We start from the raw sequence: 12294 nt of genomic DNA on the forward strand, positions 1-12294 counted from the left end.
CCAAGAAGTCCCAGTTTCTCAACCATAAATAGTTTTATCAGGTTATGCTAGTGAACCCTGATATCTAACAATGCAATGTTGTACCGCGTGGTTTGCACACATAGTTCACCTTATGTTATTGAAATTGATTGTTCTTGGCTAGAGGTAAACTACAACCTGGATAGATAAATCTTATGCATTTGTGTCTCAGTAATGGATTCTTGATAGATTACATTAGCCTTGAAACCCTGCTCGGTAAGTCTTTTCAAATGATAGAATAGTATTTGATACTTTATTTCAAAGACATTTGTAGGATTAAAATCCTCCAAAATTTATATGTTTTCTCCAAATCAAAGGAGTTAACTCTAGCCGGCATGCAGTGACCCTGTGTGTGATTCCTGAATTCTTCTACAGTGACATCTGAAATTTATTACCAGTGTTGTCCCAGATAACAAGAAGCAGGTACTATTCCAGGTCTCACCGGAGAGACGACACGATGAAGAACAACTCCAGTGTTGTGCCTTCTTGCCCGAGATACGTTGGTGCACACGACTGCTAGCTCCATCCATCTCCATCGAGATGTGTTGAATTTGCTAGTAGGAAAAAGTCCACTTGAGGTTACTCATAGTGTGGTTGGGTTTCAAAACTTGTCTTTAAACCGGAATACCATATAAGACATCTCTGGTCTTGTAAAAAGGGTCATATTAGGTTGTAAGCATTATTGCTCCTGGTTTTTTTTATATTGGGTAGGATCTAATATGATTCGATTTTGCAAGATTAGGGATGCATTATATATGGTATTCCGGTTCACGAACGATTTTGAAACTCGACGACACGATGAGGACCTCAAAGGGAACCTTTTCCTCCTGGAACCAGTGGTAGCAATCAAATATGGGCCGGTCAATTGTTCGCGGTAGAGATAACTTGGGCCGTTCGCGGTGCACCGAGATGGGCCGCCTATGACGGAGAGGAGACGGTCCATCTCGGGCGAGTCGAGCTTATCTCACTGACAGGTGGGTCCCACGGGACAGCCGAACCTCCAGGCCTCCTGGCCGTCCGATCACTTCCCCGCATCGGCCTCGTCCCCCCCTCCTCCCCACACATCCTCCGCAACGCAGCGGATTCGCCACAGATCTCTCGCCCCCCGTCGCCGCCCTCCTCTCTCCAAATTCAAAAATTCCCGATCCCCTCCTCTCCTCCGCCATCTCTCTCAAACTCAACGCATCGGCCTCCCCCTCGCCCGCCTCCTCGAATGCCCAAACCCTAGTCCGATCCAGCCGCCGACCGACCCACCTCGAGGGAGCGCCATGGAGGAGCTGTTCATGCAGGTGTTCGAGCGGCGGGACTGGGTGGCGGCGCAGATGCGGCAGCAGGTGGAGTCCTACGACCAGTCCCTCGCCTGCGCGCTCCTCGCCGCCGGCCGCCCCCCCCCGCCGTGGCTCCTCCCGTCGCGCCCCGCTGCGCCGCAGGGTGAGTTGCTTGCTGCTGCTGCTGCCCCCTTTTCCTCTCGCTCGGTTCCATTTTCCGTGGGGTTTGGGTTTGCGATTGAAGCTAGGCTTGGGCAAGTTGATGGGATTTTTTGGTAGATTTAAGGTGGCGCAGGCTTAATTTTACCTATGCTAGCTACCATTTCGGTTTTAGTTTAGCGTTGCGAACATTTCGTACTGGATTAGTCTGGTTAGCGTTCTTATCCGTTGCATTTTGAAAGTTTTGGGCCTCGTAGTGCACAGATTTAGAGCTTGTTTGCTAAAATTTGGCAGTTAAAATTGCCGAAACAGCAGAAGGTCTCCAATTTCTTTTAATTATAAACCGAGGGAAAGTAGTTTGAACCAAGTTGTGTTTTCATTGGAAGGAATATAAGAGTTTTTTATACAGTAGTATATTTCGGGCCATGCATGTTGTTCGTTTTTGTTCTTATGCACTTTTCTGTTATCTTAAATTTGTTTGAATGCTGAAATGCCTCGTTGACATGCAGGGCTGAATGGCAAACCAGCGCCATCGGAGTTTGTTTTCACTGGAAGCCATATTACCACACCAGCAATCAATAGAACTGTCTATCAGCCTTCAGCTGTTCCTAGTACTTCCTTAAGAAATGTGGGGCTTCCAAGTGGATATAGCCATCTATGGACTGCTTGTAATTCTCTGGATACTGACCAACATCAAGAGGTCCAGCAAGAGCAGACTAAAGTTAATGAGGAGTTTGTCAACACTAGAGCTGAAGCCAACATGTTTTCAAGGATTCAACGTTCCAGGTCGAGGCAAAGGAATATCGAAGACCGCTTACGTGAAAGGGATGAAGCTGCAAATGGTGGAAGTAGTGATGGTTTGCAAAACAGGATGGAGAGGTCTAAGATTGCTGGCGTGCGGCTAAACAGGACCACCACATCATCATCCTCTGAACCATGTGGTGGTGATGGAAACAATTCTGGAGCAACACACCCTTTTCGAGGTCAGGAGAATGATATTTATACCAACAAGAGGAACTCAGCTGAATTCTTAAAGTGCAGTAAAGAGGGTGGTCTTGGAAGTGAAGGAGTTCACTTAGATTGTTCCCCATCTCTGGTTCTAGAAAACAAGATTGTTAGTTCTGACAGTCTCTTCAAGGTTCCTAATGACTGCTCCGCTAGAGATTCATCAAGAACACAAGTTGCAGATAGCGTGTGCCATCCCCTCCCTGAAACTCATCTATTTGTTGAGCCCAAAATTCTTCAATTTGAAGGTGTTGAATCAGTATGCATGAATTTTTCAAGTGAAAAAATGGGGCAGCCACTGGAAAGTGCCCATCTTGATCTTGCTGAGGCACATCCTTTAAATGAAGACCTATCTTCTACTGGCTGTTATCATGTACCTCGTTCCGTGGGAAGCTCATTGGTTGATGGTGTTGCATTGGGACTTTTAAGCACTGACAGTGCAACATTGAAGCAGCACCTTCAATGTGGCAGTCCTGATCTTAGTCCCACGCATTCTCGAAACAAGGACCCGTGTCCAACCATTTCCTCTGAAGTACCTAATTACACGAGTGAACCATTAGTTGAGCAGGATACATATTGTAATCCTGAAATCAATTCTCTGGAAGGACCATGTTCTAAGGTCAGCCAACTACTTGAAAAGGAAGAAACGAAAGCATGCCCCGATGCCAATCCACTGCTTAAAACAGATGCATTGCATACCATAGGAAGCACCGAAAGAATAAGAAATCTTGCCTCTCGGAACTCCACTCCTCTTGAACAACGGAGCTCTGATCCTCATGTCTTGCCTTGTCAACGCAGTAGATCTGTGCAACCAGCTGACAGTAGTTCTCGGCCTCCTCTATCAACAGGAATATTGCCGGACAGTTTGTTGCAAGCGGTTGGTTTAGACCACCTTCCGCATTCAAATGATACAAATAGCCAATGCTCCCCATCTAGGTCTGCTGCAAGCCCAGATCTGCTTCCACTTCGACTCGTTAATTCTGGTGATGTTTATCAACCGAGCTTCTCTTGTTGTAAATCACAAAATAACAAAGATTCCAATGGTTGTGCTGTTGAGGGCACCACTGTATCCATAGAGAAACCGCCGTCCCAGGAGCAATATTTATTGGATAGACCACCTATGGAACTCAATGGTTTTGCAGATGAGGATACTCCCTTGGGCCACACTCTGGGTACACATAATGAGATGCTGAAAGGAATGAAGGCAGACGACTTGGTGAACTGCCATTCTGGAGAGCTCAACAGTTCTCAGAAAAAACCCAAGGGTTTGACTGAAGCATCTGGTTTTTCTTCCGGAAAGAATGAGTCTGCAGGGCAAAAGGTTGAAAGCAATATTTCAACTGGTGTGATGCACACAACAGAAAGGAGCAGGGGGTTTTGTGCCATGAACTGCACGGAAGATCTCCAACAAGATGGTACTGCGCTTATTACTTGTAGGAATTATCTTAATTTGTCTTTTATAGCAACTGCCACTCTGGCACGTGCTTACATAGTTTCTAATCTTGCAGGAACAGAACAAGAAACCTCTCCTTTTGATAATGCTGTTCAAATAAATGCTAATCGATGCACCGCAGATAACAATAAGCAAATCAAATCTTTACGACCTTCTGTTCGATACTCTTTACGTAGCTTGATGTCACATGAGAAAATTAATCTGCTCCAGTCAGAAGGAAGAAGTGCTGCTTGTGGCCAGAAGAGGTCAGATGCAGATGGAGTTCAAGTAAACGGTGGCCCATCATCTAAGAGAAGAAGAATAAAGCGTCAATCAAATGCTGCTCTCTCCAGCTCTCCTAACACAAATTCATTGTCTGTGGTCCACCAAGTTGATATTGACAATCATGTGTTACCCCTTGGAAATTTCTCAGGGAAGTCTCAGCCTTCAGGCCGGTACTTCTTAAGGGATTTAGGGTCCTCTGGGAGCATGTCTCTCAAGTCAGAGGAGAGGAATGCTGTGAGTCACGGCAAGATATCAGTATCTAGTATCCATAATAAAACTAGCAGTTCTCCTGAAAGATATAATAAGGCTAGTTTAGATAATGAAAATGGGAATTCTCCAGGACAGTTACAAAATACATTAGATGTTGTGAAAACAACCGCTGCTTTGCCTAGCTGCTATGGTACCTTAATTGATAATGAGAAATCATGCGCAGAAGAGGTACGTGTTCATCAAGTGCTCTGTTTCCTTTCTGTTCTGAAATCTTACAAATTTTAGTTCACCTGAAGAGCTCAATCATACTCTTCTATTGAGATAATATGCAGCTAAGTACTGAACTAGTGATGCTCAGACTGGCCGTAGGATCTGTTATACTTTTACTTTCTAATAAATCTTGAATATACAGCCATGTAGCCTGTCCATTTTGTTGTTTTGGAGTAAGTGATATGGGTACAATTAGATCATAACTAAATTTTGCATACAGCAGGGCAATGGTAATGTAGTTTTGCATGTAATATTGCACTCATTTTCATAAAAAATAATTTATTAGCATTTTTAGCCAGTATGTTAGGCGATGCTCACTTTTTTGGTTGTGAATCAGAATTTAATGCACTGAAAAATCGTCTTTGTTGGCAGGAAAATCCTTGCTTAGAAGGTAAACACGCAAATGATACTTGTTCGAGTGTGGTACACCAGCAAATGACTCTTCAGATTGATAACATTGCATCTCAGAGTGTAATATTAAATTCAGAAAATTATTCTAGAGAGAGCTCAGTTACTATATCTGCAAGTTATGTTTCGGATCAAAATGGTGATCAAACACATGCACCAAGTGCATTGGTTCGTGAGAATTTAAGTTATGGCTCCAGTGTAGAACTTGACAGGAGATGTAAAAGTAATGGTTCAAAGGGAAGTTTGTTGTCTGGTGCTGCTATTACTACGCAAGATGGGGATGAATCTGTTGACTGTTATGACACAATGCCGGAATTCGAGCGATTTGATGTTCCTATCCAATTTGACAGCCCATGTGCTGAGACAAAGACATCTGAAGCCCTTTGTGAGTCCAGAAAATTAGTCACCCTCAGTTCAAAGTTCTCAAATTATGACACTAACACAGCAAGTGGTGTGAGCCATCTATTGTCAGCCATGTCTGGGAAGCCTATAAACTTCCCTGATGATTTGCAACAATACAGAGCAAATAATGATAGAAGCATAACTGACATTTTTGGAGCATGTGAATTGGGACTTGATGATTCCTTTTCTATTTATGATGTCACAGCTTCATGTTCTTCAAATGGTAGCAGTGCAAAAGAGAACAATGACAATCCATTGACCCCATCAGTTGAAAAATATGGCCTGGGGAAACTGTCAGCTAGATCTGGATCTAGTTCAGAACATATGGGCTCTATTCCTGAACTAGAATGCTTCCGAATTGATGAACATAGCAGCATCGCAGAAGAAAATGAATACCAAAGGATGTTACATGGATCTGCTGGTTTGAGTTACTCGCATCAGTTGCCATCTGGCAGAAAAGCACTTCAGGATATCACTGGATTATGTCAAAACACTGTAAATTCTGCCTCTCTTTCCTCAATATTCTTGGATACAGGTAATGAGCTCAATCATCAGACAGATCTCATAAATGGTCATGCCAACGATAAGCCAAAAAACAGTCTTGCTGCTTCAACCAAGAGAGAGAGAAAAATGTCTGATTCCCTTCATCCTAGATTAAGGAGGACAGAACTACATAACAGAAATGGAAGACACCAGAGTGAAGCCAATATTGACAAACAATCTAAGCCTAGCAATATTGTTGCCAATGTGACATCATTTATACCTCTTGTAAAACCAAAGTTGCAACCTACAACAGCATGTGGTAAGTGCTAGTATTTTTAATATCATTGTTTATTTAAAAAAATGTTAGTCCATTTGGCTAGTGATGCTTTGAGCTTAAAAAGAATTTGAATGGTGCTCATATATAGCTTTCATAAATTGGACTTCTGTCTTGTAGTGAAAAAAGATGTCAGAGTGAAGGCACTTGAGGCAGCTGAAGCTGCAAAACGCCTTGAAGAAAAGAAACAAAATGAACGTGAAATGCGCAAAGCAGCTGCAAAACTAGAGCGTGAAAGACTGAAGCAAGAGAAAGAATTAAAGCAAAAACAGGAGGAACAAAAGAAGAAGAGAGATGCCGATGTGGCTGCTAAAAAACGGCAAAGAGGAGAGGAGGAAAGGAAGGAAAAGCAGAGAAAAAGAAAATGCACTGAGGAGGCTCGGAAACAACAGAAGCAGCCTACAGAAAAAAGTCTTGCTGTGAATGATGAGAAAGATGTTTGTCGAAAAACATCTGTGAGTAGAAGCAAAATATTTTATTTCTATCAGTGTTTCCTAGAACATGTTTTTGTTACTGAATACATTAATTATTGCAGGATAATATAGAGCTGACAAAACCTGATGGGAGAACTACCGAACCTGCTATGACCAATATTCCAAACAGTCTTGAAGAGGTACGCTTTGTTTATTTAACTTCGTTGTGAAAGAGGGGCATAGATAGAAATCTGTATTTATTGGTACTGGTCAATTATTGTGTATATTACTGTGTAACTGATGTCGTAATTCATAAGCCTTAGAATGTGGGCAAAATGTTTAGATACACACACCAATAGTTTTATTTGCAGATGGAGCAAAACAACTAAATGTTGCCAAGTTGACCCGTTTGCTCTTCATAGCTTTTGTTCTAGAGTCAACAATAGTTCTAACAGTGTATTACTTCCTGTGTTGTTTCTGAAAACTTCTTTCAGTCATACCAAATGTCTCCCTATAAGGATTCTGATGAAGAGGATGATGATGATTTTGAACATGAGCAAGAATCCAGACGTAGGAGGAAATTTATTCCTTCGTGGGCTCGGTATGTATCCATCTAATCAAATCCCCTGTTCAAAATTGCAGCCTTTATTTGAGAAAAAGTTGTGTGTTTGATGTGATGCACTGATGCCTAATGTGAAAGCTCATCACTTGTGGGAAACAAATGTAGCTTCCGTATTATGTCAAAGATTACATGATAGTCTTTTGAGCACGATGTGAAGTGACTATGGAAGCTTCTTTACATAAATGTTAAACATATTTTCTATTTTAACACTGATTAGCATATTGTTGCTATGGAAGCTTCTTTACATAAATGTTGAACATATTTTCTATTTTAACAACTTGCATACTTCTTTTTGCTGCTTGTTGCTTCTGTGTTCATAATGAAGTACTGGTCCTCTAGCTTTTCTATTTACAAAGTTGTCTGATTTGCAGGAAAGAAAACTTGGATAAACTCTTGTTGTCCAATCAGAGTTTAGACCCTAGAGAACTTTTTGCACAAAAGTGCTCCTTCAACTTATCTGATGGTAACCTCCAGCTCATCTCTGTCATAAATTTATTTCGGTTATTACTGCTGCTGAATTTGTCTTCTCTTGCCTGTTCTCTCCAGTTCTTTCAGTTCACATACCACAACGTGGCTTCAGATAAGTTTCCATTTGACGGACTATCGGCAATACGTCATTGCCAAATTACATCATCAACAGTTGTGCATATGCTTGGACGGCATTTTCTTGTATGCTAGAAAATTAATCAACGTAGCAGAAAATTTGTTTCTTGTGGAATACTAGAATTTAGCAGGACATGTGTTGCCACATTTGTATACATATTTGGGCATAACCAATTTGTACCAGCCGAGTTATGTTTATGAAAACCTTTCTGGGCAGTACAGTAATTACCGAGATTATGGATATAAACCAGACGGCAAAGTGACCACGACAATACATTTGGAAACGAAAACTACGTGATTTTGGCACACAATCTCTTCAAAGTGACGAAATCAACTCGTGTTGGAAGTGAAATGATTGAATGAGAGTATGGGACTGTGTAACTAACAATTTTCTGTTCTTTCGAGAGATACAACCAGAAAATCAACAGGTAAACGAAAAGTTTTCAGGAAGAACTTCTGTATGTCTCCCAGTTTTCAGGAAGAAGAATAGCCGTTAACTATGGTCGTCGTAGCTTGCCGCTTGCTCCGGCGCTATACCTGTTCGCCACCGCCTCATCCGGCCGGGACCGTGTCCGACCCTCGCCGGCGATCGCCGTGCTTGTCCCGGTGTCCGGCGGTGTACACTCGAGTTCGTAGCGCACAAAAAGTATCACAACAAATATGAAACATTAATTATATGAGATTTGTTCCGGTCCAACAAAATATACCTCGAGGCACCGGTACTTCGAGGTACTTTTTGCTGGACCGTAGCAAATCTCCGAACTGAGATGCACGATGCTTCGTCGATGGCCATGGCGGAGAGACGACGACCGGGGTGGCGAGATGGACGGCAATGACAGATAGATCAGAGAGCACACGGCCCTGGCAGAAGCGACCGCCGTCGTCGCTGCTGCCGGGTTGTGCTCTCTCTCTTCTGTCATCACTCTCAAGTCTCAACTGTCCCCCTCCCCCATGACATCCTCCTCCATGGCTCAATCGTTTGAATCCTCCCTAAACAAAAACACGAAAAGAAAAAAGAAACAAAAGAAAGAAAGAGCATGATCAGTCAGACTGAACAGACTAGACTCACGATGCATTCCTACAATTCTACCCATGCATCATGCATTGTGCACAAGTGAAAAAAAAGGAGATGCAGCTCAATTAACTTTTTCCCACTGGATCACAGCTCCTGCTCGTCGGATGGCACGGCGAGACGAATAGACGATAGTTGTTGCCAGCCACCAGTGTGCGATCGAGTTTGTCATGTGTGTGCCGCAACAGTGTAAGCTCTCGCTCTCGTGATGGGGGGTGTTGCTACTTTAACTCCAGGTTCCCCTGGAACGCGGCGTGAACGTGGCCGCGGCCAGGGGCGCGCCGCGCGCGGCAGTGGCTATATCTATATGCGTGGGCGCGACGGCGACGCCATGGCAATCGAGCGCGCGCGCGCGCGCGGGGCATGGCGCTGGCACGCGACGGGGACCAGGCATGCCCCGCGCGCGCGCGCGGCGATTAATTTCGGCGTGGGCGCGCGCGTGGTTGGCCCTTGGGCGGCCTGGCCCCTGCGCTGCGCAGGCACAGCGCAAACTGTAGCGGCTCGTGCGCGGCGCAGGCAGGCTGCTCGCGGCCTCGCGTCGAGAGCGGCTTTGGGTCACGGCCATGGCGCTGCGCGAGGCGCTGAGATGGGCGATCCGGCAGACAGCGTTGCGTGTCCCAGCTGTGCGCGTGGGTCTCCGCAGAGCCCGTCGTGGTAACTGGTAAGTGGCGTTAGGGATGAAAACGGAGCTGTTTGTTTTTTTGTCTGCTCCGGTGAAAAATGAATACGGATACCGTATGTTTGTGTATCGGTCATATTTAATCCTTATTTATATTTTGACATAATTCGTACCTCTCTCTGTTTCAGATTATAAGAGTCAAAACCAAACTGCTTTAAGTTTTAGAAAAAAACAGTAATATTTTCAACCCAAGACAAATTTATTATGAAATAGATTCAATTATTGATTTGATGAAACTAGTTTAGTATTATAAATATTACTATATTTGTCTATAAATTTAGTCAAACTTAAAACAGTTTGACTTTAATCAAAGTCAAAACGTCTTATAACCTACAATGGAGGGAGTATTTATTTTTTATCCGAGCTATTCGTGTTCGTTTCTATGTCTAGCAAAATTTACGAAAATAAATATGGTATGAATATCAACCGTTAGTATCGGTTCCGTTTTCATCCCTAAGCGGCATAGCGCTAGTGTAGTGTGCCACTTGCTGCGGCATATGTGAGTGTGTCATGTAATTCTCACTTGTGGGTGATAGGACCATCTGTGCGAGAAAAACTGTGAATTGCGATCGAAGCAAATTTTAATGGAATTGTAACAACAAAAAACGTAACGTAGATGAAGTTGACCTCTGTAGTAAGAGTCCAGCAATTCGTATCGATGTAAAAATTTGTTGTTGTGGTATTAGTCACTGACGTGACCGTCCGATGAGCTGACGTCATTCGGACGGCGGCCGCCACCGGCCACGGTGGCGGTCACCTCCCGGAGCATCAGCCGGAGGCATCTCCTGTACCCGCCGACGGCCATCTCGACGAGCTCGACGGACCTCGCCTTCTCCACCTCCGACTCCCGCCGCGTCTGCTCCATCCGCGCCGCCTCGCCGGCTCTCCTCCAGGCCTCGCCGTCGCGCACGCCGGTGAAGCCCACGCCGCCGTCGCGTGGCCTGACCATGTCTCCGGCGGCGGCGGCGGCGGCGGATTTCTTGATCACCATCACGTCGGTCACCGCGCCGCTGATCCGGAACGAGGCGGCGAGGAGCAACCCGCTTGGTATGTCCCAGACGCTGACCTCGCCGTCCTCCGTGCACGTGACGAGGTTCTTGCTCCCGTTCGCCATGCCGACGCCGACGAGGGCGGCGTTGGTGTTGCCGCTTGCGTGCCATGACGAGCTCGTGATGGCGGCGGGGCTTAGGGACGCGACGTGGACGCGGCCGTCGGAGCCGCCGGCGAAGAGGCGGGCGGCGAGGTGGTCCAGGGTCAGCGAGAACGCGGTGCATGGGAGCGTGAGGGTGCGCAGGTGGCTACCGTCCTTGAGCGTCCAGACCTTGCACGTGCCGTCCATGGAGGCCGTGGCCACGACGGCGTCGCACCCGCCGCGCCCGCACGCGACGCAGGTCACCGGCGCGGCGTGCGCCGGCACGCGGTAGAGCGAGAGGTCGGCGGAGACGCTGGCGTCGTCGGCGTCGGCGTCGACGTCGAGGACGGAGAGGAGCACGAACACGGCCACCTCGCCGTCGTAGCCGCCGGAGACAAGGAGCGAGCCGTCGTCGCTGAGCTCGAGGCACGACACGGGGGCGCTGCCGCCGTGGGCGCGGAAGGAGCGCGCGACGTCGCCCGACGGGAGCGCGATGGCGTGGACGCGCCCGGACAGGCCGCCGGCGAGGAGGTGGGAGTGGGAGCCGCCGCGCGGCGCCGCGACGAGCGGCGCGACCGGCTCGGGGACCGGCAGCGACCGCGCGGGCGCCCGCGACCACCAGTGGAGGAGGAGCACGGAGCCGGCGCCCGTGACGGGGCAGACGTGGGACGCGGCGACGAAGGGCGCCGCGGCGCCCGGGGCAGCGACGACGGCGAGGCCGTGCCGCGACGTGTTCACCGGCGCCGGGAACTCGGCCACGACGTGGCCCGACAGCGCGTCGTAGGCCGTGACCGGCCGGCCATGGCAGGCCGCGAGGATGAGCTCGCCGTCGCCGGCCAGCTGCTGGGAGGAGGAGGAGGAAGAGGACGCCGCCATTAGCACGCGGCGACCCCGCCGTGCTGCGTGTCGCGGGTTCGCCGGGGCAAACTGATGAAGGGAAAAAAAAAGGAGTGTGAAGTGACCTGTTTGGCTCTGATTATTTGCGCTTTTATAAGTATAAAAATAGTTTTAACTTGTAGCCTAAACTAGTAGCCGTTTCATTCAGAGCTTTTCCAAAACGGTAAGCTAGCTTAAAAGCAAGCGATATAAAAGTACAAAATCAAAAAAATTGGGCTTAAAAGCCTAAGCGGATAAAGTTATGCCAAAAATAAGAACTGTAATATTAGAGCAAGTTTAATAGTATAGCTACCTACTAACTCCAATTCATCTATAGCCAATTTAATAGCTTATTCATATAATAGTTACATACTACACTATCAATAACTGGTCCCACCTATCATACACACACTGCATCTTAGAGTCCATACTACAGCTGGCTATAAATCTGTAGCCCGTTGCTCTTCTCTCTCCTTATTTATCTCTTTAAAATATATTTGCAGCTGACTTATAGCCTGTATTTGCTCTTAAAAGTAGGTCTCAGTAACTGTAACATACCTTTATGTTTTTTACTCCTTGAATGATAACAAGGATCATGAGAAAAAGAAACTTGCAATTTGATA

General features: G+C 46.3%; 2 protein-coding genes across 2 annotated transcripts; one reads left to right on the forward strand and one right to left on the reverse strand.

The window, feature by feature from the left end:
* The first annotated feature begins 1094 nt into the window (after window positions 1-1094).
* LOC127784773 (uncharacterized) lies at window positions 1095-8272 on the forward strand. The gene is made up of 9 exons (XM_052312142.1): window positions 1095-1449; window positions 1955-3865; window positions 3959-4605; window positions 5020-6259; window positions 6395-6729; window positions 6810-6887; window positions 7182-7288; window positions 7681-7772; window positions 7856-8272. The coding sequence occupies exons 1-9, from the start codon at window positions 1287-1289 to the stop codon at window positions 7891-7893; spliced, it is 4611 nt and encodes a 1536-aa protein (XP_052168102.1). The 5' UTR covers window positions 1095-1286; the 3' UTR covers window positions 7894-8272.
* A 1947-nt stretch (window positions 8273-10219) lies between these two features.
* On the reverse strand, window positions 10220-11671 carry LOC127785375 (protein ROOT INITIATION DEFECTIVE 3-like). The gene has a single exon (XM_052312806.1). The coding sequence runs from the start codon at window positions 11669-11671 to the stop codon at window positions 10346-10348; it is 1326 nt and encodes a 441-aa protein (XP_052168766.1). The 3' UTR covers window positions 10220-10345.
* Window positions 11672-12294: the final 623 nt, after the last annotated feature.

Source organism: Oryza glaberrima, chromosome 9, assembly GCF_000147395.1.
Source record: "Oryza glaberrima chromosome 9, OglaRS2, whole genome shotgun sequence".
Taxonomy (NCBI): Eukaryota; Viridiplantae; Streptophyta; class Magnoliopsida; order Poales; family Poaceae; genus Oryza; species Oryza glaberrima.

Excerpts from the sequence above, each read along its gene's own strand:
- LOC127784773 (XM_052312142.1), top strand. The coding sequence starts at position 1,287 with ATGGAGGAGCTGTTCATGCAGGTGTTCGAGCGGCGGGACTGGGTGGCG. Across the intron at positions 6,260-6,394 it reads GCAACCTACAACAGCATGTG|TGAAAAAAGATGTCAGAGTG; the intron begins GTAAGTGCTAGT and ends TCTGTCTTGTAG. Across the intron at positions 6,888-7,181 it reads TTCCAAACAGTCTTGAAGAG|TCATACCAAATGTCTCCCTA; the intron begins GTACGCTTTGTT and ends AACTTCTTTCAG.
- LOC127785375 (XM_052312806.1), bottom strand. The coding sequence starts at position 11,671 with ATGGCGGCGTCCTCTTCCTCCTCCTCCTCCCAGCAGCTGGCCGGCGAC.